Source organism: Coturnix japonica, chromosome 1 (assembly GCF_054131305.1).
Source record: "Coturnix japonica strain WE chromosome 1, WE-NBRP24, whole genome shotgun sequence".
NCBI classification, from domain to species: Eukaryota; Metazoa; Chordata; class Aves; order Galliformes; family Phasianidae; genus Coturnix; species Coturnix japonica.
In genome coordinates, this window is record NC_140663.1 from 11,100,361 (window position 1) to 11,120,786 (window position 20,426).

General features: G+C 39.7%; 2 protein-coding genes across 14 annotated transcripts in view; one reads left to right on the forward strand and one right to left on the reverse strand.

Moving 5' to 3' along the window:
- Positions 1–18,653, forward strand: part of GSAP (gamma-secretase activating protein) — a 42,941-nt gene extending 24,288 nt beyond the window's left edge. For 2 of the 5 annotated variants that reach the window (XM_015882336.3, XM_015882414.3), the window contains exons 18-31: positions 484–566; positions 1,084–1,137; positions 4,616–4,741; positions 5,158–5,213; positions 5,600–5,631; positions 6,641–6,702; positions 8,221–8,316; positions 11,627–11,697; positions 12,221–12,315; positions 13,580–13,699; positions 14,558–14,631; positions 16,274–16,378; positions 16,487–16,580; positions 17,465–18,653. In XM_015882336.3, coding sequence (XP_015737822.2) covers positions 484–566; positions 1,084–1,137; positions 4,616–4,741; positions 5,158–5,213; positions 5,600–5,631; positions 6,641–6,702; positions 8,221–8,316; positions 11,627–11,697; positions 12,221–12,315; positions 13,580–13,699; positions 14,558–14,631; positions 16,274–16,378; positions 16,487–16,580; positions 17,465–17,565 — 1,169 coding nt within the window. In that variant the 3' untranslated portion in view covers positions 17,566–18,653. Of the gene's footprint in view, positions 1–483; positions 567–1,083; positions 1,138–4,615; positions 4,742–5,157; positions 5,214–5,599; positions 5,632–6,640; positions 6,703–7,290; positions 7,376–8,220; positions 8,317–11,626; positions 11,698–12,220; positions 12,316–13,579; positions 13,700–14,557; positions 14,632–16,273; positions 16,379–16,486; positions 16,581–17,464 lie in introns of all 5 variants that reach the window. The other 3 variants (XM_015882502.3, XM_032442330.2, XR_014933265.1) reach the window with 2 other exon arrangements.
- Positions 18,586–20,426, reverse strand: part of CCDC146 (coiled-coil domain containing 146) — a 59,493-nt gene continuing 57,652 nt past the window's right edge. For 8 of the 9 annotated variants that reach the window (XR_014933260.1, XM_085513113.1, XM_015882052.3 and 5 more), the window contains 2 exons: positions 20,065–20,313; positions 18,586–19,107 (listed from right to left, as the gene is read on the reverse strand). Coding sequence is in view for 8 of the 9 variants with exons in the window: in XM_085513113.1 (XP_085369239.1) it covers positions 18,904–19,107; positions 20,065–20,313 (453 nt within the window). In the remaining variant the exon portion in view is untranslated. The remainder of the gene's footprint in view (positions 19,108–20,064; positions 20,314–20,426) is intronic. The other variant, XM_032442327.2, reaches the window with a different exon arrangement.

Sequence of the window (20,426 nt, forward strand, 5' to 3'; positions counted from 1 at the left end):
TGTCTATCAAGGCAAATAGATTTATCAAAATTTAAGGTCACTGGAGAGCGAATTCTCCATCTGGCTTATGTCTGATATCTGGGGTGTAAATAACTGGGATTGGAGAAGAGGAACAGACCTCTTCCAGCTTGCCATTTTTTTCATAAGGATTTAGCATATCACAACATTCTCCTGTAATAGCTGATTTGTCAGCCTATCTGCTGTGTATATTGTGTGCCTTGAGCCTACATACAAAGAACCCCTGCTGTGCTGAGCTGTAGCCAAAGCAGCTGACTGGGCCCTGCAGCCATCTGGACTTCCCTTCCTCCTTTTGTGCAGAGAATGGGATGAGTTCCACCATGGAGGAAGCTGTTTCAGAGACAGCAGCAGGATTTGTCCCTGAACAAGTGTTACATAGATAAGGAACTGACTGTGAAGCTTCTTCTTGATAACTGGTAGTTCATACAAATCTCACCTTTCTCAATCTTTTTGTGTTGCATTTAGCCTCCCTGTACTGCAAAATGTGTCCAGAAACCAACAACTTGGATAAACTCTTGCCCTACACATCACTGCTTGACTGGACTGGGGTGAGACAACAGCTGGCACTATAATAACTAGAGGAAGTTTTGTTTTTTTCCTGCTTTAATAAAACCTGTAATTTACTTGTATTCATCACCTTTTCTGATTCACATCTGTGTTTTATGCATATTTTGCATTGTCAAGTCTTAACCCCAGTGATGTTTTCCATGAATCCTATGGCTGGTTTAACCGTAGGAGAACAGCATAACAATTTTGTCAACAAAAAACAGTGTTTATAAAATGAGAGGAGCTACCATGATGGAATGGATAATTAAATTTATCAGTTTTCATAATGAAATACTAATTTATGGATGATTTTGTTAAGTTTATGATGAATAGTTTTACCTATTTCTAGATGGGATGAATGAGAGATGTACCTTCCTTTCTTCTTGGCAAAACCGAATGTACACTTTTAGCTAACTAGATGGTTTTGCAAAGGAAGCAAGTAATGGACATTCACTTATATACCTGTACAGGTGCTTGTATTGTCTGAAATTATTTATATTTTATCATTTGTATTGATAGGTGATCCCTGGAGTAGCATGTGCAACAGACATTATTTCTCTACCTGTGTTAGAGGTAAATTCTAGTACAAAACCACATTTGCTCATATTTTCAGGCTATGAGCAGCTTTTTTGGGGGTGGGGAGGAAGAACAGATGATGGTGGTGGTGGTTAAAGGCTAAATACTAATGAAGTAGTGTCACTACAGCCATGTGAAAAAATAGAGGTGAGCAGAATCTTGCTGTTTGAAATGACTTATATGTTAACTAAAATATTGGTTAGCCATGATGATGTTTGCTACTCAAAATGGTTGGTTGTTTTTGCTTTTGTTTTTTTACTATTCTGAATAGAAACTTTCCATTCACCAGGGAAGATTCTCCAAAAAATTAATTCTTTTAAAATTTAATTGATACCTTTTCATTTGTGACAACTCTGACGCAATGGATGTGTAGAATTACATAGACCCACTTTGATGTGCTGGAGAGGTACTGCTATTGGTACCAGTGGACCACGACCTTCTGACTTTTTGTCCAGAGCACCCTGTGAATGCAGTGATGTCCGGGCTTTGGCTATCTAAAACTAGGCAAATTCCTGCAGTGTGGAAAAGGTGCTGAGCTGGATGGGGAGAGTGCATTCTGTGTGTGTAGGAAACTGTATTTTCCATTGAAAACAAGATGAATGATTCTTTCCAACTTCCATTCCACTCTCTCACATCCAGTTTATAGAAACATTTGAAATCTTCATCAGTGCTCCCCAAAAAATCTGAAAAATGCTTTTAATAAGCAGCATGTGGGGTGGGGAGGGGAAGGGGTAATGCGAAGAGTCAGTGCTTGAACCTAGCAGTACTGGCAACATGCAACAATAGACTCTGGATACATGAGAATTCTATTTCTTGTAGCACTTTAGAGAAGTGAGAGACTGTTTCCTCTGTGACCCTTGTAAGTAGCTCAAAAAGCTTAAGTTTTCATAATATCTTTTAAAATTGGTAAAATTACCCCCCTACTCACTCTTCAACAGTGCCACAGCTGTCCTGCTGCGGATTTGTATGACTGCTATCAGGGAATTGGGCATTGTGTGTTTTGCTTGGGAAGGCTGCCCTGAGAGGTGGGTCACCTGGGAAAATCAGGGCTTGGGAAATTTTGTTGCCAAATAATCCCTGTCAGTTGCTGAGGTCAAAGTTAGTATGTGTTTAATTTGTCTGAGATTGAACCTCAAGCCCCTGGGAGCAACTGCCTTTAGCAGCTATACTTCCTGATTTTGGAACTCATTTCCTATTTGTCTGAAACCTAAACAGATTTAAAAGGTCAGAGTTGAACTAAAGACAAATATTTCCTGCTACTTTTGACTGCAAATTGCTCTGTCTGCTAAGTACAATTATGGTAGTACACACAGTAAGGCTTAATGCTTTGGCTGTGTTGTATTCCAGGGCCACCATAGCTGGTCGGTTGATGGGGCTTCAGCTGTTGGTGATGAATCTGATTCTATACAAGTATTATTTCTTTTGCCACAGATCTTCTGGTACTGCAGAGAAACAGTGATGAATTGTTGACCTGAAAAGCTCTTTAGTATCCTCAAGCCCATGAATTGTTGAGAGCCTCTGGGAGGTCTATAACCATATTCACAACAGAAAAGTTTTGTTATTTGTGTGAAAGTGTTTTTTATCACTAAGTTCCTGTTCAGCAATAGATAAGGAGATCAGGGGAGTTGGAGTAAGTGACCTTTTACAGTCTCTTCCAACTCAAATGATTCTGTGATTCTAAAGGGACAGCAGTTGGAATAAGATTGTCAGAAAGCTTTACGTAAGGATTATGATTAACACAAGCCTGATGTTTATCCAAGGGGAGAAGAAGTGGGTGGGAGGAAGTCTAGAAGAGTGAAGATGTATAGTGCAAGCAATTGTCACAGAGATCAGCACAGGATGAGCTGAACCGCAGAGGTTGAGTGAAGCTTTAACAGCACAGACAGCTACACTATAAAGGATTAGTTACGTGGCTCTGAGTACCTTTGCTGCTAGGTAGACATGTCCATGCCGTTCCTCAGTGCCTTGTAGAGGCCATTGGCATCTTTCAGCCTCTCACTGATGTACAACAGACTGCTCTGTCTCCAGCTGAAGCAACACTGCTTATAAAAAGGCTTCATGGAAGTTTTTCATGGGTTGCAAACTGGAAAGACCTGACTGACTTCTGAGAGTACAATGTCTTCAAGGTGTTCATGCGTAGGTATTAACTCAGACTCTTGAAATGTCTGCAAAATAAGCACCATCTAAGACAAAAGGACCTTCTCTTTCCAACTTCTGGACTGATGATCCTCAAGAGCAAACAGATTTAAAGTAATCTTGTATTTTAAACTTTTCACTCTTTAATGAGATCTAATACAGTGCAGGTTTCCATTGGTGTCTACTTTTAACTCTAAAGTTTACCACTTTCTCTTATAGAGTCAGTGTATTAAAGAAATACACTATATTACTTCCCGTCCAGTCACACACCAAACAAAATTCACAGTGGTCTGAATGCAGTTTTGCAGTGGTGTTGCTGTTGCAATTGCATAAGTCAGTCACTAGATGATACCCTTACACTGTGTTCTTGATACTTGTCTAGTTTTGTACTGGTAGCATGTAGGCAATGTGCTACTCTAGTAGTTGCCTCCATCAGGGTGCATTCCTAGTTTTCAGCTGCTAAGTATGACATAGAGCAAAAAGTACATTTATTTTTCTGCTGCATCTACAACAATTAAAACAACAGTGAGCTCTGGCAGCAAGAAAGAAGTGGCTAGCAGAATTGAGTCTCTGCATTTAATAAACAGTGCAGGTTTATTTAGTGTTTTTATTTTTTTCCTCCTTTTTGTTTACAGTTGAGTTTAAATTAATTTCAGCCTTACAGTCGAGGGCTTTGGAATTGCTGTGGAAAACTTGGGATTTTATTTCTTTTCTGAGGATAAGGCTCTGTTACTTGAGGCTAGCAAATGGGAGTTGGCAATTGAAGTATTAGAGCAGACTGAAGATAGTAGAAGCCTCCATCCAGATGCCAGAGTCATGGTGTTGTTCCTCTGTTGGGAATGAACAGAAACCCAGAGTGGGGCTTTATTGACCAAACATAAACAATCCTGTTCTGAGTCAGGTGCCTAAGGCTCCTTTTACAGTCAAGTGGAGCTCTGGACGGTGCAGCCAGTGTAATCTGTGGCACAGTTCTTCCCACCCAAAACCAGCTGTCTGAAATAGGTCAGATGAAATAGGACCTAGAAGTACCCATGTCTTCTCAGTGACTTAATAGAATCATAAGGCAGCTAAGTATGTGCATTGCAGGCATAAGCTCAAGTAGGTAAGTGCTATTCCTGCTGTCAAATTAAGGAAATAAAACTATTGGAAAAAAAAAAAAGATTTTGTTTCTTTTTTTTTTTTTTTTTCACTTCAGTTACAGTAAAGCTACATTTATTGCAGTTTTTTCCAATTACTTTGTGGGACAGTGATTAGATATTTCTAATAGTTTCTAATATTTCTCATAGATATTTCTAACAGTGCAACAATGTACTTATGTTTTCCTTGCAATACTTTGCAGATCCAAAACTCTAAAGGCTTCTGGGAGAAACTCGACTCAAACTTGGAGAGTGTGAAGTATGCAGAGCCACAGCTGCATTACCACAATAATGTGCTCAGGAGGGAATGGCGTATACTTTCAGAAGAGGTGTGTGCATATATGTGTGCATTGAAGCAGTCTCCAGAGCTGCTGTTGAAGAGTGGATGTTTTAAACCCAAAGACAGAAAGGTTTCTTGTTTTTTATTATGGAGATAAAGGTATGGGAATCTGATTATGAGAAGTGCAAACCTTTTCAGTCATTTACTTTTAAGGTGGTTGCCTGTAGCTCTTTGTGAAATTAACACAAGGAAATAAACAAAAGCGGAATTTAAATATACCTGTGTTGTTAGGTAGGTCAGTTATGTGTGTCTGTGGGCACTGGTACTTGGGAGGTGGGTTGAAGAATCACTAAGTGTTATTTCCATTCAAAATGAAAGTCAGCATGATTCCTTATCTGCATTTTATCAAGAATTATTTTGGTTGACCTTCTGCTTAATTTGTTTTTTTATTTCTTTATGAAACAGACAGAAGAGAGAAGAGCCACAGCATATTTAAGGAATATATTTGAAAATGCCAAAAAGTAGGTACCATTTTTGTATATATACCCTTCCTTACTTTGTTGAAATGTGCTGAAGGTTTTAAATGTATCATTTAAATAGTTGATCTGGTGTCTGATCAGATATCTAGCTCTGAAGATAAGTATACAGCTGAAGATCGTTCATGACAATCCTTGTAGTCACTGCTGGATGACCTGAAATATCTGGGCTGTTAGACCTCAGGAATTTATTGTAAATGTGAGAAGGCACTACCCAGACGGATAGAGTTCTTTCTTTACCAAGCGTAGACTTCTTGAATTTCTTTAGCTGCCTTTCATAGACCCAAGTGCTGTTTAAGTTTTTTACTGTCCTTACAAAACCCACTAGAGGAATGGTTGTGAAACAAACTTATTTTTGTTTCAAACCCCAGGGTGCTTTCTCATCTGGATGCTTGGGACTCTGGTAAGTAAAACTTTTGTGATGTAGGCCTTAACTCTAGTCTTTGTTAGGATATTTCCATCTAGCTGTTGTCAGCTAAAAGTAAATAGTGTGTGTTGTCAGCACTGAAGAGTTTGAGGCATTAGTATGAGCAACTGTTAAGGCATCGGTGCCTTCTATGTGATCTGCTACTGTTTGCTGTGAAATTATACTGATCTAAGTGCTGATCACATATTTTATTGCAAAGAATTTTCAGTGTATTCATTGCCAGCCCCTAGCAGTTGTTGTTTGTGCTGCTTGTTGCAGTGGGCTCTGATTTTTAGGGCCCGGTATCAACTTTGGTAGCCTCGTATTGAAACTACTGGCATGTTTTTCAAAGGTGTGTATTGATAATGATGTTCAGCTGTTCATAAATAATTTCTAGGTAGCTGCCAATAAGCAATAAGCATCAATGGTGAGGAAATACAGCATACTAAATTTCAGTAGTTGTAATAGTCCCCAGTGTAGTGGGAGGGTTGTGTTCTTTAAATCTGAGTAACAAAAGCAACTGTGGGAGAGAACCAGTCAAATGGGAGGTGATTCTGTGGTGTTTCTACTTGGTGTCTATCCATTTCCTTAAAAAAGCCATGCAGCTCTTTTGCCTTTTATTAGTAAATGACAAGGTCTAAGCAAAATATGCATTTGCACTGTGTGGCCAGGAGATTCTCCTAGTATTACTCCTCTACAAAATCACCACAATATAATACTTCTCCCTTAAATATCAAGGAAAAGAGTAACATAAGGGTAAAACAGTTTGACAGGCTTGTGTTCCTACGTGTTCAGTATTAAGTGCAAAGATGGCAAATACAGGGTTATGTTCCATTCCTTGGTTCTCTCTTATGAAGTCCTTGAGTCTGTCACTGTGTTAGTTCTGTAAGTGAGTAGATATGTTAAGAGAAGGTGGAGATCTGTGTTTCTCAGTATGTTTGAAGTGGTTTGGAATTTTGTAATATAGTGTCATGCCCTTGAGTGACTGTTGCTCTGTTTATTTCAGAGGAAAGGCTGGTACCTCTCTTTCAAGAGGAAGATTATCAGCAGCAATTACTAATGGGACTGGTATGTGCTTTTGTCACAGTGTGCACTAGAGGACGCACAACCTCAACAAGTGTAAAGAGTAAGACAATCGGTTCCAGTGCTGAGTGGAAGCACACTCAGAGCAGCAGTGGGACAAAAGCTGTGCTTCCTAATCATCATCATGATATTGCAATATGATCTTAATAGGTCCTGGTATCATAAGGCATAAGGAAATAACGGGAATGGGAAGTTAATCTGTCCAAGTGGTTTTCTCCACTACAGTTTTTTTTTTTTTGAACTGCTTTTCAGTACCTCCTGAAGTTCATCTTAATCTGTCCATTATTTTGGGACTTCTTTACATCATTCTAACTTTCTCCGCCTTCTGCTTCCCTCAAAAATATGACAGATCTTCTTGCTTCTCAGCACCTTTTTATTGTCTCCCTTTCCTTATGCCTCGCTACTAGGACTGCTATGGCTATTCTGAGGTCACTCCTCTTTTGTTTTTTTTCCCCCCTGATGGTCTCCATCAGGTATTTATAATCTTTATGCTTCTGGGTACTAAATCCTTTCTTAAATTGCTGTCTACCCTCTGTCTGTTTAAATGTGCATCTGCTTATCTCTTGCTGTCAGACCTAAATACAGCTCCTCAGCTTGCATTGGAAGGTCTTCATATGTGAAGAGCGTGTCAACACTGTTCTATCAGTCCAAATCTAAGGCAAGTTCTTATTCTCAGTCTTGCTATCTTTTTCCCAACTTTTGCCTCTCATCCTCTGAAATTTCTCTACATCTCTTACCTTAAGAAAATTCAGAGATCCAAAAAAGCAGATCATTGCCGTCCTTTGTGCATTCCTGTCACCTGTATTGTTTTCTTGACATGTGGAGATTAATCTACTTGAAAATTTCTCAAGACTGAGATTTTATTTCCTTCAGCTTTGGGGAGGGGAAAAAAAAAAAAAAAAAGCATTTTGTTGTAATTCTCAACAAAGAGCTGCCAAAGACCACATAATGAACAAGCTATGTGAGGTCAGAAAGTGTTTCAGAAAGGAGAAGGTAGGTAGTGGCACTGACTGTATGCAAGTAGCTGATTTGAAATGCTTTGCAATGAATATTTAACCTAACGTTATCATTGTTCACTTGTGTTCTAAGTTGTGTTCCATCACCGCTAGTACCAACTGTACTTGTGTTAGCTTTCTTTATTGTTAAATCCTTCAGATTTATTCATATGTAATAAATACAAGTCAGTGTTCATGTTAAAATCTTCACCCTGTTTGCTTGATTTAACCCAGAGAGGTTTAAGAAGTGTTAGCTTTTTCTCTTCAACATCACTGACAGTAGCACCCATTTTCCTGAATTTACACCGGGTAGCCATATTGAATATTCAGATCTGCTATTGACTTTGAAACCCCAAAACTCTCACACAATCTTGCCAGGCCAAGCAGGAATTTTGAGACAGGGAGGGGGTTGTGCTGGTTGCTGTTAGTCAGGCCCTGCAACTGGTGGGGCTTTTGCATCTTCTTGAAGAGACCACAAGGACACTGAATTGTTGGCTTCTCTTCCTAGATGGTTGCTCAGCTAAAGGATCATCTCATGAGACATCTGCAGTATGTAGGAAAAAAGAAGATTGACCAAATAGTGCTGGATTATGTTGCAAACCTGGTTAGTTTTATTTTGCTGCTATTGATGTGAGCAAACATGTATTGCTGGGTGGGGATGTTTAGTGTTGGATATGTGCTCTGTGTGTATCTTGCATGTTTGACTGGGAAGGGATCGTTTCTAAGATGTTAAACCGCTTCTTTTTTGCTCAGTAATGTATAATAATACATAGAGTATTGATAAGGTAAACAATACTTAAACAAGAGTTGGTTTGGACTCTCAGAATACAAAAGAAAATTTCCTTTGCAGCTTGTAGAAATATGGTCTGCTCCTGGAGGTGAAAATCTGAACTTATCCTGAAAGCTGTAAGAACAGTGTTTGGATTCATTTTGATTCTTATTCAATACACTGATGAATGCTTTAAGTAATGAAAATGTGATCAGGTCAAATAGAAATTAAGAAAAAAAAAATCATTCTAATATGAAATGAGAGGTAATTATCATTGTTCCTGCCTATTGACTTCATTGGACTTTTTGTGTAACAGATACAGTTTTGCTTGAATCCACATGAACTGTAGTTAAAACTTACCTTCCAGATTCTCTGCTGTAAAAAAAAAAGCTGTAAAAACTGTCGTGTATAGAAATTATCATACCTGTTTTTATTTGTCTCAGCACCAAATCCTTTATGTACAAAATGCAGACTCCATAAGAGTTCATGTGGCAGCAGGGAAATCATGTTCTTTGTCTTTTTGATAGTCCTGTCACTAGATTCAGAATCTGATCCGTGCAGCTCAGGAAGCTTTCAGGATGCTGTGGTGCCTGCATCTTTTGTGAAGTCCTTTGCAGACCAGTTATGTTGTGAGTGTTACAGTGTTCTCTGAACCACAGCAGCTTCTGCTGGGGTTACTGGCTTTTTTTATTCAGGCCTTGCTCCAGAGCTTCACAGTCACTGGAGTATATTTCCCCTATCTTAGTAACAATGAAAAACGTAGTGACTGATGGAAATAGGAGCTGGACAGCACAAACAAAAGCTTCATAGCTGATAGTGGTGCTGAAAGAAGCAGAACTGGAATGCTTGTTCTCCTTTCATTTGGTTTTCAGTTATCATTTGTTTATTATTTATCTAAAGAAAAATAAAATAAAAAGCAAAATCTGCTAAAACACTTTAGCAACCTTGATCTGCTAGACAAAATTATTGTGGGCTGAATCTTAATGGTCAAAACAAATTTCAGCCCTTCAGCCCCACCATCAGTGAAATCTTAGGATTAATATTGTTTCTTTTCTTTTAAATTTCTCTTAAGGCAAGAATTCTTTCATTTCTGTGTGCACTCAGCACCTTTACCTGAAAATATAAATGCTCAGGATAGCAAGATACTCTGCAAACATCAGCTCAGGGTCTGCTGCATGCCCAGTCTCACTGTTGATCGTGGTTTCTTTTGCTAGTTTTGAGTAGTCAAAGGGAAATGATTTCTGATACTTGCCTGGAAAAAAACCTCATGTTGTACCTCCTTACTGACTGAAAAATGGTTTTGCCATGAAGGCTTTGATTGAGCTTCATTTTGTTCCTCCAGAGACCTGCTGCTGTCTCTCTACAGGAGGAAATGCAGCCTGCATTCCTTCTCTAAAACAGACAGTGTTTCCTTTCTTGTGTGTACATTATCTTGTGGGTAGTATGCTGAAAACTGTTCAGGATATGTGTTCTTGTTCTCTGTGGTGTCAGTTGTGGCTGATTCCACAGTGAGCTGTGCTCTTGGTGAGCTTGTCATGTCACAGGTTGTTAGCATTTAAGATTTAAGCAAGTTGTAATAATTAGGTTGACTATGATTTTAAAAGATGCTTTCTTTCTGTACTCTGTAAAAGCTACATGATTGGCGTGTCCTAAAGCAAACTGTGAAAATAATTCTGTTACGCAAATAATAAGTGAGTCTGGTGTTTGAGAAGCTTTCCCTGCACCTCAGATGCATATCTTCAGATCCAGGTGAGACTCCAGCAGAGGCCTTTGCTGCACTCTGTGCTGGCTGGAGAGGGAAGTCATTTTGGCAGCAGGTTTGATTCTTGTGACCCTTCTCTTAAAAGTGGAAATCACTCATTTCCTGGAAAATGAGTGGAGAGAACCTGCTGTTCTCCGGCGGTATTAAATGGAAGCTTTCCATGGCATCCAGAAACTGAGTATGGAAAGTATCAGGTGGTTGTTCTAAGGTAGCCACCTCAGTGCCTGCTGTGCAAGGCTGGATGGAGTTCTGAAGGGTGGAGGGAAAAGGTGTTAAGTTTTCTGTCCAGTGCTGCAGAGGAGAGCACTTGAGAGTGGTAGTGAAGAGCAGTGTTCCTGTTCTGACTTTTCCATGCTGATTTCTCTTGTGTGAAAGCTCACCATCTTGCTCAGAGCCTGTGAAAAGTTAGAGGTTAGAGTGGGCTAGAAGGAGAAAAGAAAAAAGGTTTTTTTTTTTTCTCTAGAAGAAATAAAAAAAATGGGAAAAAGGATTCCTGGATTCTGGCCATCTTGAAGGGGGAAGGTTTGTTACTTCTTGTGACACCTGTCTGCAAAACAGGGATCAGCCTTGTTTCCTGGGGTTGATTAATAGCGCTTTGAGGCCCAGAGATAAAAGGCGTGGAGGAAGTGTCTCAGCTGTGTTAGTGAGATGTGGAAGTCATTACATATGACAGCCATAAGGGGCTGGCTAGAGGAAGTTATTTCAACTCTTTCAGCTGCAGAACACTAGAAAATCCAAGTCTGTAGCTTTTGCATGCTGACATTGCACTGGAAGCCAGCCTAGGAGCACAAGGATCGACAATATGGGCCAAGAGATTGTTCTAATTCGCAGATGACAAGAAAGGAACTCAGTGGAGCCAGATAAGCATTTGCTTGTCTCATGTTTCCTCCTCACCTGGGTTAGATTTATGATTCACCCTGTAGACTTTCTTTCAGCAGACTGAATATTCTACCACCTTCAGCAGCATCCAGTGCTGTCTGGACCATATTCACCTTTCCTTGCCAGTTGCTCAGCCAGTTGGACATGTGGTTTTCACTTCCATGGCAAACTGATCTTTAAGAATTTGATGCAGGAGTGTGAGATCAGTTGAATCCTGAGAAGCACAATGTGTCAGGATGCTGTATATCTTGCATAATGGTCAGATGGGCTGAGAGCACTTACTGTAAACTTCAGGAATGGGGCAATCCAGGTACAGTTCAAATGTAATGGTTTACCATTTTAAGATCCATAGAAAAATAAAAATATAAATGCTGAAGTTTTAGTGGGAGTCGTCCTATGGTAAGTTCACAATCTGAACTACTATGTGGAATAAATGAAAGCTGAGGACCTGCTGTTATTCTACAGGCTGCTAGGAATGTTTGATCTTTTTTGTTGTTGTTTTAGCTGAATCTGGTACATCGAATAATGAAAGAAGTTTGGAAGATGTATCAACTTCATTCCTGCATCTTCTGCTTGTAAGCAAGTCTTTTTTTCTTTAACCTTTTAAAATGTGGGTATAATAACTTTGGTCTTGAACAGTCAGTGCTGTGAATGTCAATGTGACTGTAATTTAGTCTTGCTAATGATCCTGCTGGCCATATCGAAGCCAACGTGGATATTAATCATGCAGGCAGTTTTATGATTGGAGTTCAAAGCTGTCGGGTTCAAAGTGCTCCCCAGCTGGGTAGTGGGTGTTGAACAGCTGTGGAAGCCAAGTCACTCATTCAGCACCCAGAATATTTCACCTGCTGATGCCAGGTATTACTGAGAGCCTTGCAGGTATGTGGTAGTGAGGGATGGAGGAGAAGGCATCACAGAGGCTTTGTGTTTGAACACTTAGAAGAACATCTAGTGCTGTTGGGTGACAGATGCTGAAGTAAGAAAGATAGCATTCCATAGTGACTAAATGAAAATGCATGTTTAGCGCACGTTGTTTGACCGTAATACTCTGGTGTGTGGGCATTTCAATTCCTAATATGTTCCTGTTTTGTTAAATAGTGATGAGAGAGGAAGCGAAGCGGAGTTCAGAGTGTTTCACATCATGAGTCGAATTCTGGAAGCTGCAAATGGCATGTGTATGCCTTTACCTCCTGGTAAGTGCTATGTTTTGCTGTTGTAATGCATATCGATTCCTCCCAGGAGAGTCCAAGTTGTAGCATGCGCGTCAGGTTAGCACTGGCAGTATTTAAATCTCTTTAAGACATTTGTGGATGGAAAGATCCTCTGTAAATATGTGCAAGTGAAGTGAAACATAACTGAGTACTGTATACAAATAGAGACAACAAATCAGTGGCTTAGTTCAGTGTTTTCAGTTTCCAGTGGAGCATGTGGGCACAGCCATAGCTCAGAACTAAGGTTTAGATGACTTCCCCTTATATTTTATAAGGCAGCTAGACTCAGCTGTCAAGGGCTACAAAAGAAAATGAAATCCTGGAACAAAACCAGAGTGTTTTTTCTCATTCTATTGCTCTGTTAATATTTTTCAGTTTTATCCTGAATGAGTTGCCCCTGGTCTTTCTGAAGGAGATGATCTGTAATTGCTTACAGTCTTCTCAAAACACTTGATTATTTTTGTTAGGAAAAGGATTTTTAACATTGAGTGCTTAGGTTTTCTCTGGCTGAATTTGCCAATACAGACAGGGAATGTACAGCCAAGCTTTAGATTTGGACTGAATTCTAATCCTTTTAAGAATGCTCTTACAGAAACATTGAGCTTGCTGTCCTGCTGTTAAGCTGTAGGACTGAGGCCTGGCCTGCCTGTAACTACTGAATGACAGAAACAGAAGTGTGTTATGAATGTTATTAGAGAAAAATACCTTCCAGTCTTCTGCTTTCTGATTCTCTTTGAATCTCTTTCTGGTTAGTGTTTTCTGATTTGGCTTCAGTCTGGCTTTGGTGTGAGGCCGTGCCTCAAACCTACACTATGTGAGGGACAAATGCTGCTATGTGATGGTGTCTTGTGGGTCAAGACTTTCATATGGGTGATGCTCAGTGAGAAACTGAAGTCTTAACGTGGCCTGTGGGAATGTGTAGGTAGCAGCCATATACTGAATGTGACAAGGCCTCAGCTTTGATAAATTGGGAAGAAAGAGGGAGATAAATTAATGACACAACTCGGATGTAAGCCAGCAATAAGCTTGGAGACATTTAATGATTGTTTTCAAGTCCTTAGCTTTCCTCTTTCTGACAGGGTTGTGCTTGACAAGACTTAAAGATAAACTCATTTCCTTACTAACTTGAAATGCTTAGAAGCTGAGGGAAGTGTTGGCTTTTAGCTACAGTAATGCTAGTCAGTGCTACAGACCTTGAAAGAAATGTTTTTCTTTTTTCCATAACCAGTTTGTCTTTCCTTCACAGGTTTTCACACTCTACACTTGGGGCTTGGAGTTCGATGTCTCCCTCTTCATACCCTCCTGCACTATATTGATAATGGGGTTCTACATTTGACAGAAACCTGTGTCAGGAAACTGCTGAAAGGTACATTGTGTTTCCTGTGTTTCATTTGCTTAACAGCCAACTTGTTGGCTGTGATGTCCTTTCAGCCATTCAGATACAGCTGCAATTTATACTGACCAGGACACTCAGCTCCTCTTCTTCGTGAGTGCTGTTACAGTGAGGAGTGTAGTTGTTGGTGTTGCTTGGCTGAAAGGAGAAAATTAAGGGTCATACTCTGATTGACTCTCACCGTAGTAAACAAAGAAGTATTGGGAGATTTCTGTGATCATTTACAACTAGAAGCCCTATGCTAGGAAGTTAAATAGCAAAATAAGCAAAGGCATAACCTGACTTAGCATCCCAATATTTTTAGTAAGTAGCAAGCTTGTGTACTCTAAACATGATCTGTTCTAAATGTATCCATGTGTTAAATAAAGGCAGGGGTTAAAACCAGTTCTGTATCATCAGGAGCAGCTGTTTGTGACTTTCCTCTCAGCAGGACATAAGCAGCTTGTTTCCACAAATGAGGCTTAGGAGCAAACTAGCATACAGTAGGAATAATTGGGGCATGAAGCTTTGGAACAAAATGTGGAGTGGTATAAAGTAGCAGTTGTAGGAGCAGTTAGGATCACAGTGGACACAATGTTTATATTAATCTATGCCTGATTTAGGTAAATAATCTGAATTATTATACAAATCATTACTTAAAGTAGTGAAGTCATATGCAAAATCACAGAATACTTTCATAAACTGTCAAAGTAACACTCCTACTAACCCTTATGTAAAATGAACATTTTCATCACAGAAATTGTATTTTTTTTCAGTATGTCTTCAGCAGAATTTGAAAGTTATGTGGTTACTAATAAAGAGTTTGAGGTTTTTTTTACCTTTCTCTTGCAGATCTGGATGACAATGAGAAGAATGAAAAGCTGAAATTCAGTATTGTGACAAGGCTTCCTGAGGTGACTTTGGATGTTAGTTCTTGGAATTTGGAAGTGGGTATGAAATTCCTCCCTGTGCATAGGATCCAGTCAACAGAAGACTTAGCTGTGACTCACACAGGACACAGAAATGGTCTGATATTTTAAAGCTTCTCCCTCTGCTGTTCATAACCTGTAGGGTACTGTGGTAACTTAAATTTTTAGGTTTGTCCATAGTGTTTTCACTGTGTCCAGTACCTTGCAGGAATCAAACAGACAAGACCAATGCTGTTCTGAGTACTCATACACATAAAGTAGCAATAAGAGTTTTACAGGGTTTAGAGAGAGTTTCTGGATATTATTTGTGGTGATTGAATTACAAGGTCTTGGCCTTGCCCATTGGTAAGGTGTTTGGACGCATGCTGTTGATGCTCCTTTGAAAGTTACAGCAGTGGGAGATTGCCTCTTTCTTTTCCCTTATCAGTACTACGGAGGAAGCACAACATCTGTGGGTGGAAGAAAACCAGGGATCCCCCTCTGGGAGTGCCTTGCTGTAGAACAAGCTTTTCTGGCCATAAATTGCTTATTGTTGTTCATTATGGACTGTTACATGTAGTTCAATTGGCCAGAAGTGGTGCTTCAGTTTTAATCTAACAAGGGCTTCTTTATTTGGCAGCGGTTTGAGAAGGGGTAGGGAAGGAGAACTTCACAAAGTGTTCTTTGTCTGTATCTTGTTTTGGGCAGGGGTTGGTGAGCTGAGGTCACTGTGGGGACTCTGAGCTGTCACCCCCAGGCCTGGTGGGTGGGGAACACCATTCCAAATGCTCTGACTTTTGCTTTGGGGGAAATGTACTGCTGTACACACAGTAGGCTCAGTGCCTTATTGTGTCTATTTACAGCTTTGGGAAAAAATGCGGAGAATAGTTTGTTTGCTTAAATGGACGCTTTGGGGTGACTTGGACTATTTTGAGTTCAGGTTACATTCACTAGATGACTTCAGAAGCAAGTGTTTCAGCAACGCTGAAACCCTTCAGCATTTCCTACGTGAACACTTTCAATAGTCTGTATTTCATTACAACTGGAAGTGAGAGGAAGAGGGATCTAGACTGAGAGAAGAGCAAGAAAAGCTAATTTCACAATGTGTTCATATTTGCTTTCTTACTGATTAGGATTGGAAGCTTTGGAACAATTCAATTTGAATTTCTTGCCTTCAGGAATGTGAATCAATTTTGCCATTTCCCAGACAGTGCCCTAAATAATGGGATGTATATTCTGTTCCCAGTATCTCTCCTTGTTGGCATTCTGTTTTTGTGAGCTTTCTGCCATTGAGCCTGTTCTGAACACAGCACTGACAAATGGGGCATCTTTGCTTCTTTGTGAGAAGAATGATTCTAAACCACAGCCACGGGAAAAGATAAATAGACATTTTAGGCCTCAGCTGATATTTCAGTACATGTACACAGGCTTAATAGGGCAGACTGATTGAAACGTAGTGAGCAGCTCAGTGGGCGCTGAGTAGCAAAGGTTTGTTTGTTCCACATGTTCTGGGGATTTATGATAATTTCTTTGTTACTGGTAGTCTGTGTTAAAGCCTAGATTTCAGTTTGGTTTTTTTTTCTCCCCTCTTATTTTTTTCCCACTGTATTTCCACTGTTCTCTGTTTTGTTACTGATCTTTTTGGGATTTTACTTACTAGGCTCTTGGTCTAAAGGCCCGTCAGTTCTGGGATCATCCAGTAAATGCTAATTTTCTTGCACGGAAGTACGTGAAACTTCTGCTTGAGAAGCTGGGGAATAGGCAGGTAAGACATGGTTGAGATTCCTGACCTTGCTGTCCGCCATAATGCACTGAAGGTAACACTGAAACTTGGTACCATGCAAAAACTAATCTGAAATGTTTTCACTTACAGTGTAGCAGGCCTGTCCCTGAGAGACACCCAGTCCCTGTCGAATTTTTGCCTCTTAACTACCTGACTAATGTGCTGGCAGAGATAGAAAATCAAGGTAACTTCAATTCTATACTTTGAAAGACCAGTAATGGCTACCCTTTAATGCTCACGCTGCTATAAAACTCTAATGATGTCTAAATGTGTTGGTTTAGTCTTTCTGTTGATAGAAATCATCAGAGCTCTTCCTCACTGCGTATCTTCTCATTCAGAATCCTCTCTGTGTTGAATGCAGTTGCCAAACTGGCATACAGAGTGTTGGTAGCTGTTATTCTGTGTTTAAATGGGGAGAAGGGCTTGTACATTACTTATACAGTATGGTAGCTAAAGAATTGCCTTTTGTCCAGTAAATAGAGGTAGGTAAAGTCAGATCTTCCACCTCAGAGAAGAATGCTCTGACAAGGGGGGCATTTCAAAGCTGTTCCTTTCTGTGAAGTGAAATTCAAATTAGTCATGGTAGTTGCATTAAGGAAGCATTACATTGCCTAGAGTAGTTGGATGTACATTTAGTAATAAATGAAGTAGAAGTGTGATAGGGACCTGAGTGCTAATGCAGTATTCTCCATTTATGGATATCAGCCCATCTGGGGGAGGAAAAAGTTAAACCATACTGATGCATGTAAGAATGTACTAGCACAAACATACTGCCATGCTTAAATCTTACTTGACCTTCCAATGTAGAATTATGGAAATTCCTAGCAGCTTCCAGAGTCTAGCTTTCCTCCATATGGGTCATACTTTACTTATATCCCACTAACAGGAAAATGTATGCCATGGATGAGCATCAGATAACTGCACTGTATTTTATTTAGATGAAAACAGTTCCATCTAGTACCTTATCTTTTGGTATTGTGGGTCAGGATGTTTAGTAGACTTCAGGACTTAGTGTACAGCAACACTTAGCTTTGCCAATACTGATTTTTTTTAATGGTGTTTTTCTAGGTGTGCATCCGTATGAAAAACAAGATCATATTAATGTCAGGTTTGTGGAGGAAGCAGCACTGAAACACACGATGATGCTCTTGGGCCTCAGATATTCCTGAAACGGCTTTCTTCAACTTCATGTAAATTATGGTACTCAAAATCATTCACACGGAAGTGTGCAGCCAACTCTGACGTTTTTTAGTCTTATATGTCATGTTGTTTGCTAATTACTCTGCAGTTTTGAGTAGCCACCATTACTGACATCAGCTACTCAAAGTAGCAATTGTCCAGTGCACTAAGACTGAAATTACTGACCTGTAGGTAAACTGTAGAGAAGTACATCTGACTCAGACCTGGGTTTCCAGCACATCTGGGGTTTCAGGTCTGAAGTGGTCAAATCAATGGAACTAGTGGGTACTAAAACATGCTGTGAAATATGGTATTACTCTTAACAGTTTTAAGGAGACAGACAATGCTGGAAAGGGTAGTCCAGCTGTACAGTAACAAGAAACTGGCCACTGTTTACTCATTTAGACTAATAAAAGCTTTTCTTGATACGATAATGTAAAATAGGTAAGAATAACAAATGACAAGTTGGTCTTTGTATATAATGCACCAATAATGATACTCATTCCTTGCGGTGGCCATATATTGCCTTATGGTACTTCTGCCTTTGGAGTGGGATTCTAATATATTCAGCGATGTAATTAGCACAAAATGTAGTCTCCTTAAGTTATATGGGAGAGGGATTTTATGTTACATTTTAGTTTTTTTTTTTAAGACATGTATGATATATTGTATGTAATATGGGGCAAGAAGGAAATTCTTTGGAAATGTACCTTCACAGCAGCATGGAATGAGTTTTACTCAATTCTCTCCTTCCAGCTTTTAGTATTACGGTTCAAAACTGCTTCAGGAAGAACGGCTGGAGGTTGTTTTCTCCTCATTTTGACTATTATTTATGAGTAACCAAAGTGGGTTTGGTTTTTGGTGTGCACTTTTTCATATTTTGAAGGTTGGCATAAATTTTTCTCAGTTAAATATTTTTTTTTCAGTCTTGGGCTGTGGAAAGCTGTGATGTTGTATTTGTGTAACGTGTGGAGACTTCATTCATGTGCTATTAATAACCAGAGAAGATCTTCTACCTTATTGTTTTTATTGAAATGTGCGGTAAAATAGATGTAATAAAACTTTACCTGAAAAAACAGAAGAGTAGTCTGATGATTACTCATTTTAAAATACTGCAGTGCATTTGGCATACCAGGCTCCACCAAATCAGAAGGAAGGAAGGAACTTGTATCACTGAGTATTTAGCTGCGCTTCTGGAATTATGTACTGCTTTGTTTACTGTGTAGAATTTGGCTATACTCTAATGTGCATTTCATGTAGGATAAGTGCTGTCAACTTGTGATACTCAGCAGCTGGTAAGGGCTTCTCTTCCTTCATGTGCTGTCTTCTCAGATTTCAATTGGCTTTATAATTGGTTTTCTGAAATGTCTTATATTTGAACCAGGTTCGTTTGGCTTGAAAGGAGCCAAAGCGCCATAGGGCCGTGGCAGTGGCAGGCTGTATGCATCATCTGGGACATAAGCATTTGGCCGTGGTTCAGCTGTTGTGTGGACATGGCCAAGCACTGCAGCTTGTTCTTCTTCTGCAGCCTGCTGTAAAAGAAACACACTGTGAGCACATCGTGCCTACTTGTTTTAAGACTGCAGTCAGTACTCTTCTGAGCCAAGGTGGAGGATGCCCAATGTATAAATACTATTCACCCAGTTCTTAGCAAATCAAAAAACAAGAAAACACAGGCAGGTATTTAACTGTTCACTGAGGGAAAGCATAATGTACTGACCACATAGGTATGAGTTTGTCCTTTTAAATACTGTGTAGTTTGAGCCTGTAATACTTTTGTTGTTGAGAAAGAAAATGAGATGAACTTGCAGTAATTACAATAAGTGTGCACAGACCATCTCGGGAACAAGATAATAGATATGATGCTTCAAAGCCCAGTTTGTATTTATGCTGACAGCAGCTATTCTTGAATACTATCACTGTACTGGAAGGAAACTGGGTCATAATATGAAAAGAGTCAATGACAAGAGGTTTCTTACTGTAAACCAGTTTAACTGCAACAGTTCTTTGTGCCTTCAGGCTCTTGAAACGTATACACTGTGCATTCCTCTCCTAGTTTTGTGTTCATTTCAGATTACTTTGGAGAAGGAATCATATAGCAAGGCCAGTTTCCTACCTGCAGGTGTTCCCTCAATTATACTCATCTCAGTTGTATTTGTCTATCTATCAGTTAACTCAAAGCACTGTCACATAAAGCAAGATCTACCTTTGATTATTAAAGTAATTTGAGTGTAATGTATCCTCTACTTAAGGTCTGAGACCTGTTCTATCTGAGCAGTGTGCCAAACTGCAGTTTGTAGCTCCAAAAATCCACCGTGTGCTGGTTTTGTAGTTGCCTCTGTCTGTCCCATCATCTCCACCAGCTCCTGGAGCCCCGTGGTTGTCAGTGAGCAGCTGTGCATTGTGTGAGCTCTGCTGCTCTTTCAGAAGGACAAGTTAGAGCGGTAAAAAAAGGAGGAGCCAAAGCGCAACACAGAGCAAAAACTTACTCTAGCTCTGGCCTCTGCTGCTTCTTTGTGCATCTTCTCGTTGCGTAAAACCTTCAACCATTCAATCTCTGTCTCTTTAGGAGGAGGAAGGCCTTGTTCTATCCTTGACGAAACAATCATCAAAAACTCTTCTCTGTCTCTCATTTCCTGATGGAGTTTAATGGCAAGTGCCTGCTTCATGGATAACTCTGCGACAAGAGCCATCATCTTCTTGGTCCTGTCTTTTATCTTCTGCTGTAGTTCATTTATCTGGAATCAGAAACCAAGTGCATTTTGCATATTTAGTAACAATTACATCTGTGGACACTTAGTGGTGCTCAGGTATGGGAAAGTAAGGTTGGTGAAATCAGCTGTGTTTCAAA